Source organism: Malurus melanocephalus, unplaced genomic scaffold (assembly GCF_030028575.1).
Source record: "Malurus melanocephalus ecotype Western Australia unplaced genomic scaffold, MMel_1.1 scaffold_0, whole genome shotgun sequence".
NCBI lineage: Eukaryota > Metazoa > Chordata > Aves > Passeriformes > Maluridae > Malurus > Malurus melanocephalus.
Genome location: NW_026623232.1, coordinates 5,153,778 through 5,170,272, shown reverse-complemented (window position 1 = coordinate 5,170,272; position 16,495 = coordinate 5,153,778). Strand labels below are relative to the sequence as shown.

Here is a 16,495-nt window from a genome sequence, read left to right as displayed (position 1 = left end):
CCAATTCTTTGGCAGAGTTTGAGGACAGTAGAGTTCACAGGCAGAGAAGACTCAGTTTAGTAGCACCAGTGGTAGGTTTAGCTCCAATTGCCTCTTTCCTCTCTCATCACCAGGTAACAGGCCTGTTGCACTACACTGCAGATGATGCTGATGCCAGAGTCCTCGCCCCCTCAAACACACCCCACCTGGCAGTCGTTGCACAGTTTTATTTCATTTAAAATCCGCTGTGTTAAATATTTTTGTTACAAGTTCTGTGTAGGGGGTAAGAGTAATAGACTCTGCAGGCACTAGCAACCCCCTCACYCCTCATTCATGTGTGCGCTATCAGATTAAGAACTGCCCCCCTCCCCCCAAAACCAGCACCCGTGGGCTGGGATATACATTACAGTGAAAGGCCTGGCCCCCCCAGCTGTGTCCGCTGGGAGCAGGCCAAGCCCCCGCACGCAGGAAGCCAGCAGTCAGATCCACTGCCAGTGAGCTGTGAGTCAAGGAGAGTTGCTGAGGGCTGGTTCTCACCCCCATGTCGGGCATGTAATGGTGAAAGGGCTGTCCCCAGGAACAGTGCTACCTCCACAGAGGTCACGGGCTCTTCCCACCCAGACATGAACCTTCACACCACAGTGACTGGGCTGGTGAGACACAATCTCCAAGGGAAAGTAGGGGAGCTGCCACCCTGTGTTACTGTCTGTGGAGGGAGTGTAACTAGGGCACTGCCAGAAGCACGACACCTACCTCAAGCCCCGCTCTGATCCAAACGTTTCCTGCAAGTGGCCTCGGGGTCAGACCACCCTTGCAAGGCAGATGAGTGTGAAATATTTTCAAGCAAAACATAGACAGGACAGTAGCCTTTCCTCTCCTTTCCCTCCCAGGAACCTCAGTGCTAGGCAATAAAGCTGAACCTGCCATGGAGGGGCAGGGAAGGGTACCCTAGCACAGCAGCAGCAAGCAGTTTCCAGTGGTATAGAACAAGCTAGAGGTGAGAGTTTGGTGCTGTGAGGGAGAGGATGCCACATAGATGGCTCTGGAAAGGCATGGCCATTCAGTGGTTGGCCCACTTCATGGCAGCTCTCGTGAGATACTAAACCTTCATTAAACAAAATAGGAAAGGAGGTAGGAGCTATTCCCGYAATTCCCTCTGGGACAGCTCCAATCACAGCGGAGGAAGAAAGACTGGAATGACCCCTGCCCGTTCCTGAATGCCCTGCATTGTCCCTGCTGGTGCTGCAGCCCTGTCCTGGGTGGGTTGTGTGGGGGTGTGGCTGCCCTACAGGTCGAGCAGCAGCACGCGGGGATCCTCCACCGCCGCCTTGATCTTGCGCAGGAAGGTCACGGCCTCTCTGCCGTCGATGAGCCGGTGATCGTAGGTCAGCGCCACGTACATCATAGGCCGCACCTCGATCTGAGCAGAGGAGTGACACCAGGATTAGTGAGCTCAGCGCAACTGCCTGCATCATTCCCTCCCGGGAATTCACAGAAGACCTGGCTTTTTCCCACCCTAAATCCAGGGTTCCAACCCTCCTGGATGTGTCCCACCTGGCAAGATTACCTACCCACCCACCCAGGCTGTGTCCACGCCATATACAAGACTAGGTCCCTTCCTGCAACTGTTCCCTATCGCAAAGGCTACAACCTCCTCCTTCCCACGGCTAAACAGATTACATCCAGTTTACCCCCTCACAGATAGGACAAAGCCCCCTGCACAGCTGAAGCAACTACCAGGGCCGGCAAAGGTTCCTTGAACCAATAAGTCTCTGCTCCTTCACAGTAAAATGTTTTAGAAGTGACACTAATCCCTTAGAAAAAAGTCCTCAATGTGCAGAGCCCTCTCCTTTGTTCACTAAAATCCCCTGTACAGGTCCACCTACCTTGCCTCCCACAGCCACAGGCCTGTCAAAGATGGCATGCATGCCTAAGATGGCAGACTGGGGTGGGTTAATAATAGGTGTTCCAAAGAGTGACCCAAAAACCCCACCATTGCTGATTGTGAAAGTGCCRCCATCCATGTCTTCAATGGCCAGTTCATTCTTCCGTGCCTAGAAGTAAAAGTAAGGTCTTAGAAAGCCACACAGATCACAGAGAGCAAGGAACACGGGTTTGCACATTCACACTCTCCAGGAATAAATAGTGATTGCCAAGAGCTTTGCTTATTGATTTGTTCAACTGAAAACCAGCACAAATAATTTGAAAACACATCCTATCTTTAGAGCTGAACGTTTAGTGGCTTTGGGGAAGGATTCTCTCGGCTTCACTTCCAAGTCCTGCTTTTGCAGGTGATAGACACAGAGACTTCTACTCCAGGGCAGTTCAGCCTYGGCCTCTACAATGGTGAAGATACACCACATCATTAATGCACAGATTGCAATCTTCTGGAAGGGAAACAAGTAGATAGAGATGTCTTAGAAGGCAGAGGCACAGCCAGAGATGTAACTGGATCACAGCACAACTCAGTGTGTTAGAGGTCACAGATGACAACACAGAGACTAAATCAATACATGCCGATCCAGCACTCCCAATTCCTTCCATTACTCCCAACCCTCTGCAGAAAACTTTCCTTACCTTCTCCCCCAACTCGTAGATAGCACGCTCTATGTCAGCGAAGTTCATGTTTTCTACATTCCTAACCACAGGGACCACCAGACCCTGGGGAGAAGCAAAGTCCATGAACAGCAAAATCAGTGCAGTGACACACAGCTAGCTGTCATGGGCCAGGAACCTGGACACAGCCCCGGAGAGTTCCTGCCTCTCCTTCAGCCCATAGCAGGTGGTTGGCAGAGCTGCCTCACACCCTGGCAGCCTGACAGGAAACCTGGCATGACACACATCAAGGGCTGACACCCTAAACTGAACCGTCATCTTTGGCTTTGTTACCCTACCTCATAAAATCAACCAGGTCTGTCTGGATCCAGCTCCACATTGATAAAATTTCCAGGTGAGGCACTGGGAGATTTTAGCTGGCATCTCTTTCTCTCATCCCTTTATGCTGGCCCTGCCCCAGACTTTGGGAGCAGTGACAGAACTTCAGTACTCGTCAAACCTCTGCCTTATAGCAGAAACTTCTAATCAAGAAAGTAATTCACTAATTCAACATCTGTAACTTCATCCCATACTCTCCCTAGAAAGAAACATCTCTGTGGAACAGCATAGCAAAGTTAGCCAAAGGACAGGATGTTCAAAGTTTTTATTACCTAGGTCATGGATTCATGACGAAACAGGGCTTCTCTAACTTGGCCCAACTCATTAACAACTGAGATCTATATTGACCCTGTTACCACATATCCTATTAAGATGAATATAGTGGCAGAATATTCTTGGTCTTCCACTTCTCTCAAAACTTATCTCAGCAGTCCATTACATATCAGAGATCTCATTTATATGACCAGTCTTGTCAGTTAATTTCTGCTGCAGCAGACCACACAGCTGAGTTGGCTCAAAGTCTATGACCATCCCAGACCAAAGATGGCAGGAAGCACGGACAAAGCATCCAAGGTACCTACCCGGGGAGTTGCTACAGCGACACTGATGTCCACATAGTCCCTGTACACAATCTCTTTGGTCGTGTCATCGATCACTAGAAAGAGAAAAAGTTTGTGTTACATATGCAGAACCCAAGATCAAGGGTTTGACAGGCTACAAAATCGTAACAATTTGCTCATTTCTAGCTTAAACATAACTCCAGAAAAGAACGAGCCCTTGCTGTACCTGTGGGAGAAGCATCAGGATAAACAGAAAGAACACAGCCCACACAGCTCAGTCCCCCTCAGTTGTTCTCCCCTTGGTTACTCTGTTCCTCTTGGTTTCAGCAAGCACCTCTGACATTCCCAGGAACTGCAATGTGGCTACGGCAGCCACCTGTACACCAACCAGTAGGCTCTGCCCTCTGCGTGGCCCCGGCCCCACTCCTGGTCATCCTTTCCTAATAGGGGAATCCTTTCCCTCTTGGCAAGCTGTCCTCTGCTTATGTAAATGGCTTTAATAAAACCAGCTGCAGCATGGAGGACGATCACCCTTTTGCCTGCGTATTTGAGTTGCTTCTCCAAGCTATTMGTCCTGCCATGAACTACAGGACAAACGTGCATACACATTTGCTTTCCCCCACTCTGCCACGTTCCCTAGACATGCAAGTCACCAGCAAGGGGCACCACTCACCTGCATTCACAACAGGCTGGTCCTGCAGAGCAAAAGCTGCAGCTTTCACAAAAGCTGACATGAAACCTAGCTTCAGGTTGTGCTTTTTCAGGAAGGTATCCTTATGTACAGTTCTCATCTCCCGGATGTTACTGCAAAATGCATGATGACACTGGTAAATGGGAAGTCCAAGAAAACACTGTTCCCCTACTCCGTAACAGATGTCAGTGCCAGTCCCAAGGATGCAAATCTGCACCACCAAATGGGAAATCACCAGTCTGCTGAAAAACCCTTCAACCATCATAGGTACTGAACATAGCTCTAAGGCTCCTACCAAAGGGTCAAAGAGAAACTGGTCTTCTCCATGAACCTACAGGACAGGGTTAACCTGCAAGGGGCACGCTGCCAGGCACAGAAGCAAGACAGGGCATGGTGTATTTCCTGCTTAGGCCTGATGACCAGTTCTCTGGAGATACCAGTTCTCATACCAGTGTGGCACTACAGACAGCAAAAGCAGGTGGGGCTGGGCTGATACAGAAGGGTGAAAAAACAGGAAATTCCAAAAGCAGAAAACATGCAGGAGGTGATCAAAGAACTCAATCACTCTGCAAGTTTAGCACCAGACAGCACAACACCCCCAATGTATCAAACTCTCTGGCTTTGGGATTTGAGTGAATATGAAAGGAATTTTTCCAGGTGCTATGGTAGTGGGTGCCAGTCCACCCAGAGCCCTTAACCAGGTGAATCACGTTTCCTTACTGTTTCTATTAATCAAAATTGAGGCCATTTACAAAAAGTCAACCAAGCTGTGGCTACAAGCTCTGCCTCTTCCAGACTAATACCAGATGTTGTGGAATTGCATGGTTCATCCCTTCCCCCTTCAGAGACCTTGARTCTTCCAAGAGACAGTTTCAGCAAGGAGCAGAGTTCTCAGTGGTTTAGAGTGTTTGTTTTCCTGCGTGTAACCTTGTTTAGGGTTAGGATTACTGCCCAAAGACATTAGTGCCTCCCAAGACACAAGGACTGCAGCAGTGAGGATGCAGCTTCCTATGAAACTGGCTCATTATGGCCTCCTCCTTTCAGACGCTGACCCCCGTGGGAAGCAGGAGGCCCCAGCACAGGTCTTCACGAGTCAACTTCACAGGAATCAATCCAAACCACTTTACCAGATGCAATGAGAGCCCCAGGCCGGTGTAAAGCGACACCTCAATGAGCCTCTGAGAGGAGATAAAGCTGCAGCACTTCCCTCCAATCAAGACTATTTTGCCARCCTTATTGTTTTGAGACCCAAATATTTACATGTTTTGTCTTAAGGAGCAGCATAGGATTTCACAAGGCAATTTGATTTGGGCACAATTTCCCCTTAATGCACTGTAACATAAGATGCCCACCCTCTCTAAGGACATTAGTGTGCTCAGTCCACACAAGCACTTGAGTCAGGAGCCCCCCACCTGATTGTGGGGATGGGGAAGTATGCTTGTCTGTCTCTGGAAAGCAGTACCATCTAACAGCAAAGGCCTCAAACCTATGGAATGTTCATCGAAAAGGCTAATGAACCCTGGAGAACTACCTCACTGGAAGTTAAATACCTCCAAAAGCAGTAAGCTGGTGGGATGGCAGAAAGCAGATGCTACATCTTGCTCATCTTCTGCTCAACATTTACACGTCCTCCACCAAAAAGCCCTCAGAAGAGGAACCAGAGACTACCCCTACTACAAGCAGCAGATGACTCCCAAGGAATGACAGGCCATTAGGAAGCTATGCACCCCCTCATACCACAACACCAACATGGCCCAACATGGCCCATGGAAGTTGTGCAGACTGTGGTACACACCTAAGAAAGAGGTCCCAAACAACATGTTGCCAGTCTTTCCAAAGAGAACCGCAGGGTTTTGACTGCTATTTAAAGATGACTGCCTTCATCTGTTTCTACTCATAAAGGGAAAAAGAGGTTTGCTCCTCACCTCATATCAATCTCATTGAAAGTGGTCAGCATGGCACAAGTATTCTGAGCCTCTTTCAGTCGCTGAGCAATACGCTGACGCATCCTATTCATTTTCACCTGCAAATTAAAAAGGTATCAGCAGAAGCCACTTCAAGCTCCTCCAAGGGCAAAATGCAAACGAAACTCAAAAAGCCCTCCTCTTGCCATCTGATTGACTAGTAATAGATGCCTAGGGCTAAGTCAGGAGCACAATGGGCTGAGGAGTTTATTTCACTGCTCAGCTCAACACACAGTTCCCTTGAAAAGGAGTGCTGAGATGCATCACAGTATAACTACTTCTGACCTCTGCATTCCTCAGGAACTCAAAGCATGCATAGCTTTATAGCACGGGGCTAACGTGAGAAGAATAAAACTGCTAAGAAAGCAGGTTGCTCAAGCATGTTCTCTTAAGAATGCACAAAACAGTTGCAGCAGCCTCAACCCTTTGCAGAGGGCTTGTGAACAAACCAAGCAGATCACACGGAGTCCTTCTACCTTCAGCCAGCAGAGCTCAAGACAAGACTTTTGCCAAGAAAAGACTGGTCCAGGCCCTTCTTCCACACCACCCCTAAATGGTTCCCTTATGTAGAGAATTTTCCCTCTGTCTCAGCTCTACTGGGTGTGTACAGGTAGATATGGACATATCCGGAAAGCTCAAGGCTTATGCCAGAACAGATTATCACCTAGCAACAGAAGTGYTGGCAAGGCCCCTGTTCCCACAGCTTACCCTATGCTCTGATCTGGCACCTTTGGTGGGCACTGCCTCTCCAGGAGAGGCTGCCACTGGGGCTGCAGCCGGCTTTACCGCAGACACTGAGGGCAAAAAACACATCAGTCAAAAAGGGAAGCCAGGTAAAAAAGCCCTGAAGTAGAAAGCACCTTTGAGCTCCTTGAGTAAGCAACGCAGTGTGGAAGCAGCCTTGAATTAGGCTGGGAAGGTTCCAGGCAGAGTCAGGAGCATGCCGGGCAATACTGTGGGAGGCCTTCATCATAAATGCCTCTGTTTGCTGTCTTTAACCTTGCACACTCTCCCCCAAAGAGGAAARGCTTGAGAACAGAACAAATGGCCGTTGCCTCACCTGGTTTGCTGTCGATGGGCTGAGTTGACACAGGCGGCACTGGTGGCATTGTAGTGGGAATTGGTGCTGCAGCAGGGGGAGGAGCAGGTGCAGCTACAGGTTCAGGGGCTGCAGGAGGAGGAGGGGCTGCTGCTGGTTTAGCCTTGGCAGGAGCAGCTGAAAGACCAGGAAGAACCATGGTAAAGCCACCAGCTTCCACTGGCAGGGTTCTGCAAGTCCAACCAACCTGACAAAAGTTAAGCCTCTGGCAGAGTGCCTTTACACTCTCAGCACTACTGAGATGACAGAAGTCACCACAAGAGAAAGCCATGGTGGAAGTTTTATTCATTGACACCCTTGGTCTCCTCATTGTGCAGGAGACTGGATGCTACACAGAAGAGGGCAGAGAAAGGAGTCAGGAGAATTCTCAACTAGCTTTAGCTGAGAGGTCAGTCTCTCCAGAGGGAACAAAAGAGAAGATATCACCTCAGAAGGACTAAAATTATGATTTTTGAATAGGAGTATTTTCTTCCATTTACAGAGGCAGATGGAGGAATTACTTAACCTCTCTCAGGATCCGTCTAAATTCTTTGCTTTCATCTTCAGAAAAGAAACACTTGGGTGGAAACACAACAGCCTATGCAAGTTATACATGCCTGACTTACCTCCAGTTTTCCTGAGTTTGAATAGAGGTGTCCCCCCTTCCACTTTGCCACCATCGGGTACCAGCAGAGCTTCAATCACACCAGCTGCTGGGGCTGGAACTTGCACTGATGTCTGAAAAAAAAGAAAATCAGTGAAATTCTCCCAAGCATTGGTTGGGGAACAAGTGCCCAAGAGAAGATGCCAATATGTGCAAATACACATGGTAATTTGGCACAGAGAGCAGCTACGTCTCACATTATTTGCAACAGTTTTCACACCCTCCTCCRGGATTTTGTGCCAATTGTTAGAAGCTTTAGGAGATGCTGGCARTGTAATGTATAGCCTGATAGGGTACAGTCAAGAACTGACCCACTGCCAGCATCTTCCTGACAGCAAAGCTGAAAACAGAACTTGGCAGAGAATTCAGCAAGAACTTCAAAGCTTAACAGTCCTTTAAGGGGAGRATAAACTTAAAGCCTAAATTTAAAACAATCTGAAGACAACCCATGACTTGCAGATTTCTCCTTTGTTTAAACACAAACACGTTTCAAAGCTTAGCACACTCAAATTGGAAGGAGGAGTAGAATTACAGCTCCAACAAACATCAGCATCGCTGATGATTAATCAAATGTATTAGTAAGTGTTATCAAAGAATTCTCACTTAAGGCACAGCAGGTTTTCATACCAGATGATAACTTTTCTCCATATAAAGAGCAGGAGACACAGTCAGGGCCCTGCAGGCTCTAGCTCTTAGCAGGAAAGAAGCCATACAGGGTACCTGCTACAGAACTAGAAAAAGTTTTGGTCCAGAAAATCCTACCTTGTCTGTTTCAATCTCACACACCACTTCATCTTCCGCCACTGTGTCTCCAACAGCTGAATGACAGATATGAAGACCACTGTGAGGAGGGAGGTGTGCTCCGGCCTCCCCTCTTTCCCCACAGCAGTTTCCCACACTAACCCATAATCTTTTCACCCCAGTTCTCCACAACTAAACAAAAGACTAGCTCAAACAAGCTACTGCACAGTTTAAGAGTCTGATTCCAGCTTAGACATCTCCTTTCACCCAACACCACCTCTGACAGAGAGGTGATAAGGCAGTAACTGCAATCCTTACTCCTTAGGAGAGCTGCAATTAAATGCCTCATTTGTCACAGACTGAAAGGCACAGAGCAGGCTGTCAGCCAGTAAACTATAATGCATCCCCAAGGTGTCCAACACAGCAGTAACAGTGATGAGAATTTCGGGGAAKAGGCAACTGCTTACCTTTCTCCCACCTGACATCTCCTTCTGTGACTGACTCTGCAAAGGCTGGTGTGTTCACCGTAACCACGTCATCCCCTGTGAGAGAGACAAACAGACTTGGCTGCATTAAGAGCTCAAAATTTATAGCATTGCTTCATTCTTGTCATCACAACTGTATCAAAGTGGGTAGGTCATCAAAATTTAATTGCTGTCCTTCTCCTTGCTTCAACACTAATTAACCTTTGAACACCAGAGAAATTCACATTTGACAGAAAGCTGCATGGTGACAACAATGCCAGACAAAATCTTTAGGGCCCTGGGGATATAGGGCCCCTGAGCCATCCATGCAGGCAGGACAGCAGTAAGCCTTGACCAAGGATGGAAGGTAGCTTTGGCTACTGGCAGGACAGCAAGAGATAGCAAAAGAAGCATCATGCTAATTCGTGACTTTTTACTTACTATGTACCGCAGTGGTTCTGAAGTAGCGGACAGTGAAGACACTGGAGCTATTTACTCTGCAGAAAGAGAGAAAAGTATGAACACAGAAGAACATTCCTCTGCAGGCTGCCGGCACCAAGCTCAAGTACAGAATTTACACTTGCTTAACTGATGTGCAAGGCTGCTCAGCTGTTCGGATGTATTTGTTCCAAAGGACTCCTACTTACTGTKCAAGCTACAACAATCCAGCAAGAAAGGAAAAGATTACTACCCTCAAAGGAAAAGAATCCTACCATCACTGGTGGTCTCAGAAACTCAGTGAGAACTGACATGTGTAGAATTTTAATTTAGACAGACAACCCAACAGAACCCTCATGGTTTAAATACTGATTAAAGGGTGACCTGGCCAGTCCATGCAATGCCCAAGACTAGTGCAGTAACAATATTTTTACCTCCAGATTAGGACTGTAATCTCTACAGAAGCTGCTAGACTGCTCCAGATAAAAAGGAAAAGCACCATAAATTGCCAATGGCAACACATTAAAAACCCAGGTATTTCCCTCCACCATGCTCCTTCACAGGGAGCTGGCAATCCCAAGCATTTCAAAGGATGATTTTTATATCTACTGACACCACATTTGGAAAACTGAAACAAACATGCTTTAGCATTTCCTCTAGCACAGGCTACTTTGTATAAACAGAGCAGTATTTCAGGCTTTTATACATGTACTCTTCCTGTTATTTCCCCAAACACATTTTTATAAGACCACCTCAGTAATGTAAAGCCTAACATGTGAACAACAGCTCTGTGAATGACTCCACTTCTCCTGACAGAAAACCTATCAGGAGATCATCAGAGAGCAAACAACACCTTTAGTCAGATAATCAAAGAGTAGAGATCCATTTATCACTGGTCTCCTCATTCCTGTCCCTTCCCTGCCTCACTATCTCGTTGCAGACAAAGCTTATTTTCAGTTCCCAACCTGCAAAACCTGGGTTTTGTTAGGGCTAGTTCCATGCTCCTACGATGTGCACAAGGATTTAATGTAATTTCATTTCTCAGACCTCAAATCTGATCAGGGCTAGAGCAGCCCCAGTCTCCCTACATTACAGTTTTCCTGGGGATACTTACGCAAGCTTCCTGYTGTTTGTGTAAGCCAGTCCTTGGCTCCCAGACACACCTGTGAATAAGAAAGAAGTTAAGAAGTTACCCATAGGAATATGATCCAGCTGTCCAGCCCTCAAGTATCCCTGTCAGGTAAAAGAAAGCAGAGGACACCACTATCGACCTTGAAAGAAGTTTGGGACTAAATGGGGAATATATCCATTCAGAGACACCTCAGTGCCATCAAACCTGCCCAGAGTTTGCCATGAACAGTTGTCTTGTCTTCATCTAGATTTATACAGATGGGAAAAACAGTTATAGCTTGACAACAAAGCTATTAAGAGTAACTTTGACAAGGGCTAACAAAGCAGCAGCTACCCTGTTTAAAGCAAAACCAGGAAAGAGCTATGAGGAACCACCTCCAGGACCGCTGAGTTATCCTCACCCATACAAAGGGTAGGAGCAAGGTATCAGCCCCGTAAGAGATATACTCAGGAAGCCTCACAGTCGCAGAGACAGGTAAGGAAGAAAAAAAGACCAAAAAGAGAGTGTAGGGCAGAGTAGCAAGCCACTATCATCCCTCTTCTCTTCCCACCCCGAGTCCAGAGAAACTGTTTTTCCAAAACTCTCAACAGGGAAATACTTGCACAGCTTCTCAGTTTCATATACCCCACTGTCCCCTTCCCACACTGCTCATGTGCCCTGACACTGCAACTTTTATTACGAACTGAACTCCTGTTCTTTGACTCTTACAGGGCACTGGGCAGTTTTCCAGACTGATCTTAAACAGAGTCAGCATAGTATCTGAAGAATATAATTATCTCAATTACACAATGCCAGAGGGAAGAACCATTTCCCCATTTGATTTTTTAAAAAAGCAATTTCTATACCATCCCCTACAAAGGAGTTGATACAGGATTTCTAGACACCAAAAAAGATAAGCAGATTTAACTGGTTTCTCAAAGTAGAATCAGAAGTGAGTGAAGTAATGCTATATTAACACACTGCAGCTAGATAAAACACAGATCTAAGGAAAAACAGTTTAAGCACTGAAGTGCAATTCACAGGCACACTAGATTTGACATGTCACTTAATATTCACCCATCATTTTCAAAGGAGTTTATTACAGGGCTAGGGCTCTGCAACAGCATGTGCTTCAAGCATTGCAAGGCTTGAAATACATTGTGCTGCTGCTGTGAAATCTTCACCAAAGCCAAATGGACCAGGCAGCATGTAAGTTAGACAAGGGAGGCAATCCCATGGAAACTTGGCTCATTTCACTGTTTCTTCACTACACCACTGACAGAAACAAACCCCAATCAGACCTATTACCAAGCTCCATCAGCAGCTCTGTTCTTTCTAGGTAATATGAAATGAAATAAAAAGTGTAAGACTCACCAGGCAGAGAGCATCTTGCCAGAGTACAGTTCCCCTGTCAGAGAGAAGAGTATCAGTACTGCAAGAAGACAAACCTATTCTAGAAGGACTTTGTTTTATCCCTGAGATCTGAATCGAACACATGACCCACCATTCCCATGCTCCAGTCTGCAGGCATGCTATTTTCCCACAGTATGCTAGAGCAGAAGAGCACCTATGTCCTTCTCTTTCCTTTGTCTCCTCCCAGGGTGCTTTACAATGCAGTGATGTTAAATTTGATGCTTTTGTTTTTCAGTTCTGGCTCCAGCAGTATTGACCTTCTCATGCACACTTTCCCCTTTAAGAAGGAACAGACTTCTAGTTAAATTTGAAATGAATGAGAAGGTAAAGGGTAGCTGCTGGATAGGATGATAAAAAAATTCCATGATGTTTACTTCTACAGTCATGAATGCAGCATCTAGCATTTTTAAAAAATTGTTTTAAAGCTACAGAGCCTTTGAACTCAAGAAGGCCAGGATTCCTCTCAATGGCAAAATTTCTACTGCCGTCAGTAAGCCATGAATTCCACTTTCTTGTGATATTTCAMTTCATATCTGTGTAATCATTGACTACACTCCTAGCTCAGCATAACAGTGTTCAAAAGTARAAGACATTTAAAGATATTCCAGTTACTTCACCTATTGTTATATATTGCTTTTGCATTAAACCTGCAAGACTGGAGAAGCTAAGAACTCTTTAAAAGCAATTGGAAAATAGCACCGTAACCACGACTAAAATGCATTTGACTGACTTAGAGCAACAGCAGCTCAAGASCTCAAAATACCCTTATCCTGCAGCAAAGGTAAGAGGTAAAATTTAGATCTCTTTCAAACCTCATCATCTGAAGTGAATTTTGCATACAAGCCCTGATTTCAGCTTCAGCAAAGCAAGCAGGATGGGATACAACTGACCTTAAATATCAAAATAATTTGAGCTGTGTGGCAAGACAACACAGGGACCAAGGACCAACAGTATACTTAAGCTTGGCACACCATCTACAGGACTGAGTGCTGAAGCATACAAAAACATATTCAATGAACACATCATATCAAAACTACTAACAGGCCTGGAATCAAGCCCTTGATGGTTTAATCATCAAAGCTCATAAATGGATTTGGCTTATTGGATATTAACACAGMGTCAACTCAATGATCAATAGGCAATTCAACAGGGTTATGCTTAGCTGAGCCAAGGATGCAGGCAGCCAGTGAAACTTCTAAGCTCCAGAACAACACCATACAGCTAACCTGCTTACCAGTCCACTGCAGGGATCAATGATCCTGAACCAACAGTCCTGCAAAACCAGCTTCTGCCAGGGCCTGGTGGAGCCCCTGCCCCAAGTCTGGCTGGGTAAGGGAAAGCAGGAAGTGCTGTGCAGACTCTGTAAACACCTAATCTTGGTGCAGCACTGGTCCCTGCTAACTCCAATCTGGTTTGTGTAGAGCCAGCCCTAAGGCAGGATCAGCAACAGAAACTCCAACTCCACGGGATCAACCATCCAGAGCACCACAATCCTCAGCACTCTGTACTAATCAAATTTTTCCCACTTTATGTACTGTCCCAGATAACATGGAGTCAATCATCACAAATAGAGTGATCTGAGTTGCCCTCTACCCAGTAACATTTTTCTGGTTTCTTTATTAAAGAAGTGGTTAAAGGCATTCCAGGCATGCTACACAATAAATTGTTAAAAAAGGAACAGCCTCAAACTGAAGCAAAACCTRTGGAGTTAAAATAAATCATCAAGAGAAAACACATCTGCAGCTCTCTTCCATGAGCTGTATCAAGTCTGCATTTGACAACTGTAGTAAAATTAAGGAAAAAATTGGTATGACTCTACCCTTCTGTCTTTTAGGCTAAGAAATTAGGGAAAGAGTTTAATGTGAGGAGGAAGCCACTAATAAAAGATACCAAGATTTCTCTGGCTTCCATTCTGCAGAACTACTGTGTGTCTATCATCTCTTAACTACAGTACCTCAGAAATGGACATGCAGCTTCAGGACATACCCGACAGGGCCGCATCTCACTCCCTTTTTCTGCTGAAGGAATCATTCTGATTGTACCTGTTCCTGGATCACTTGACTTAATCTGTCCTCTGCTTTCTACTGGAGCTTTTTCAGTGAGAATGGAAGTATTTCAGTTTTGCTACTTGGCATTAGCACTTTGGGTCACTTAAAAACCAGCCTTCACTTGGGGAAAGAAATCTTGGTCTAATTAGCCAGTGACTCATGTACCAAGTGATTAACTTTTCCCTCTCGTTTCACATGACTTCTCGGAATTGTTTTTATAACTGTTATTATGTCAAAGTGACCCTGGCACATACTGTCCCAAGCCACACCTTTCAAGGAGCCATAACCTTCCAGCAGGTCATGACATACTGAAATAAATGATGGAATACATCAGCTGAAGTAACAGCCTGTATACCAACAGTGAGGGACCAGWTCAGGTAAAGAATCTGATGAACAGGACAGGAGACAAACCAGAAGGCCCTTGTGGTGCAGCTCCAACAACAGGCAAAGCAGCAATTGGTTTTCCAGCCATGGCTTCTTCAGAGCAAAGAAGCTGCTGCTTTGACAAAGATGAGCACAAACCACTGCAACATGCAAAAACCCCACTGCACGGCTTTCATAGATATCAACACAATTATATATAGSATGGGAGGGCAGATGCCAAGATGGGATGGAGATAACAATGCTGAGTGGTGAAGGATACTGTTACTAAGACAACAGGCTGAGAACTCCTCCAGCACCAAGGGAAGATCAAACAGGGAAGATAAAGTTCTTTAGGAACTCCTCCCCAGATAACAGAAGGATCTGATTCTCAAAGCATTGCATGCAGCTCCTGATCAAACTGTTCTTTTCCAGACTATCTCTGCTCTGGACTTTTTCACATCATCCTTCAGCGTCTGCCTGCTCCTACACTTGCACATTCATGGTTTCTACTTGATATATGAATTCAGGACATTTTCTTCTTTTACAGACAGTCAAAATCCAGTCAACCCTTCCTCACCCTCATTGATTCCACTCTTCTCCATTCAATCCTCCACTTCTCAAKTTTGTACATGTCTACTGTTCTCACTTCTTCCATCAGAGGTTTGCCAAATTCTGGAACTTCTTTCTGTCTCTCCAAAAAGTTTGCATTACCCCATAATCAAAACTTACTTCCCATATTGCTGCTCAACTGGAAATCAAACTCCTACTACAACTTTTCCAGCACATTTAACAGGTTAACTAAAATTATCTTACTTTACTAGCATTCAGCTAAAACCTCATGATTTTCAGACTAGTTTCGTAAAAGGTTTGAACACTCCATCCGATTTTTTTCCTGTTCTGTATAATTACACAGCATCACTGAGAGCTAAAAAAGTGTAAATATTGCTAAAATGCCATTTCAATAAGCTTCTTTTAAACTGCATTATAATGGACTTGTCGCTATATGTATGTACAGCAAACTGTAACTACATAGTTACTTACAAGTTGTTCATAATGCAGTTTTACATGTATACACACATATTTATAAACACAAATCTGTCATTACATTACAATCAGTTGTCAACACTTGCTCGTCTACATTTACAGGATGGCTAAAACCYAGTCTCATGCTCTAGGGCTCCAGGTGGTTACATGGAAGACAAGTGATCTTTCTCATTCTGTAAGTATGCACATGTATGCGCACGCACAGGAAGCTGAGCATGTTTGCTATTTAAATGGAAGATGTATCCAGAAGTCACTGAATGACAGGACCCAGCTGGCCAAGGGCAGCCCCAGGGTTAAGCAGCTACTGGGCTCTGTGCAGCCAGCAGAGGTTACCGCCTTTTGTAGCGGTTCAATGACTGCCCTGAGAGCCGAGCACAGAAATTAAACAACAGACCAGAGACCGGTTTGTTGCCGCTCCAGCACCGGGTGCACCCCAGCCGGGCGGGTCTGTGCCGGCGCAGGCCGGTGGCTGCCAAAGCGAGGGCCTCAGTCACCGCAGCCACTGACAGGAGGGTACGGCGGAACCCGCGAGCGGCGGCGCTCGGAAACCCTTCCCGCCTGTCAGCTCTGCCCGGTGCCGCTGCGCCGCCGCCCTTCCCGCCGGACGGGGCCTGGCCGGGCCGGGTGACAGCGGGACAGCGGCACCCGCTGGGAAGGGACAGCGCCGCGCTCACCGCGGCCCCTGCTGGGGGGCAGCCCCGCCGTCCCTCCCTGTGCCCGGACCCGCCGTGCCCCGGGGCGCCGGTGCCGAGCGCCGGGCGGCAGGGGACGCGTCCCGGTGCCCTTGGCGCCGCCGACCTCGCCCGCCCAGCCGCCGCCCTCCCTCGCTGNCTGCCCCGCTCCCCGCGGCCGGCGCCCGCGGGCGGTACCTGTCGGAGGGCGCGCAGGGAGCGGCCCAGCGCGCGGCCGAGGCAGCGGGACCGCCACAGCGGCACCATCGCGGCAGCGGCGGCAGCGGCGGCGGGAGGGGCCGCAGGGCGGACACCGGAACCAGGCCCGGCGC

General features: G+C 46.9%; 1 protein-coding gene across 1 annotated transcript; it reads right to left on the bottom strand.

The window, feature by feature from the left end:
- Positions 1-191: 191 nt before the first annotated feature.
- Positions 192-16,495, bottom strand: DLST (dihydrolipoamide S-succinyltransferase). The gene is made up of 15 exons (XM_057373649.1): positions 16,362-16,495; positions 11,999-12,032; positions 10,628-10,676; positions 9,517-9,572; positions 9,079-9,153; positions 8,633-8,688; positions 7,833-7,944; positions 7,189-7,344; positions 6,837-6,922; positions 6,090-6,187; positions 4,147-4,277; positions 3,495-3,568; positions 2,557-2,640; positions 1,866-2,033; positions 192-1,399 (listed from the first exon to the last, which is right to left on the bottom strand). The coding sequence occupies exons 1-15, from the start codon at positions 16,428-16,430 to the stop codon at positions 1,265-1,267; spliced, it is 1,383 nt and encodes a 460-aa protein (XP_057229632.1). The 5' UTR covers positions 16,431-16,495; the 3' UTR covers positions 192-1,264.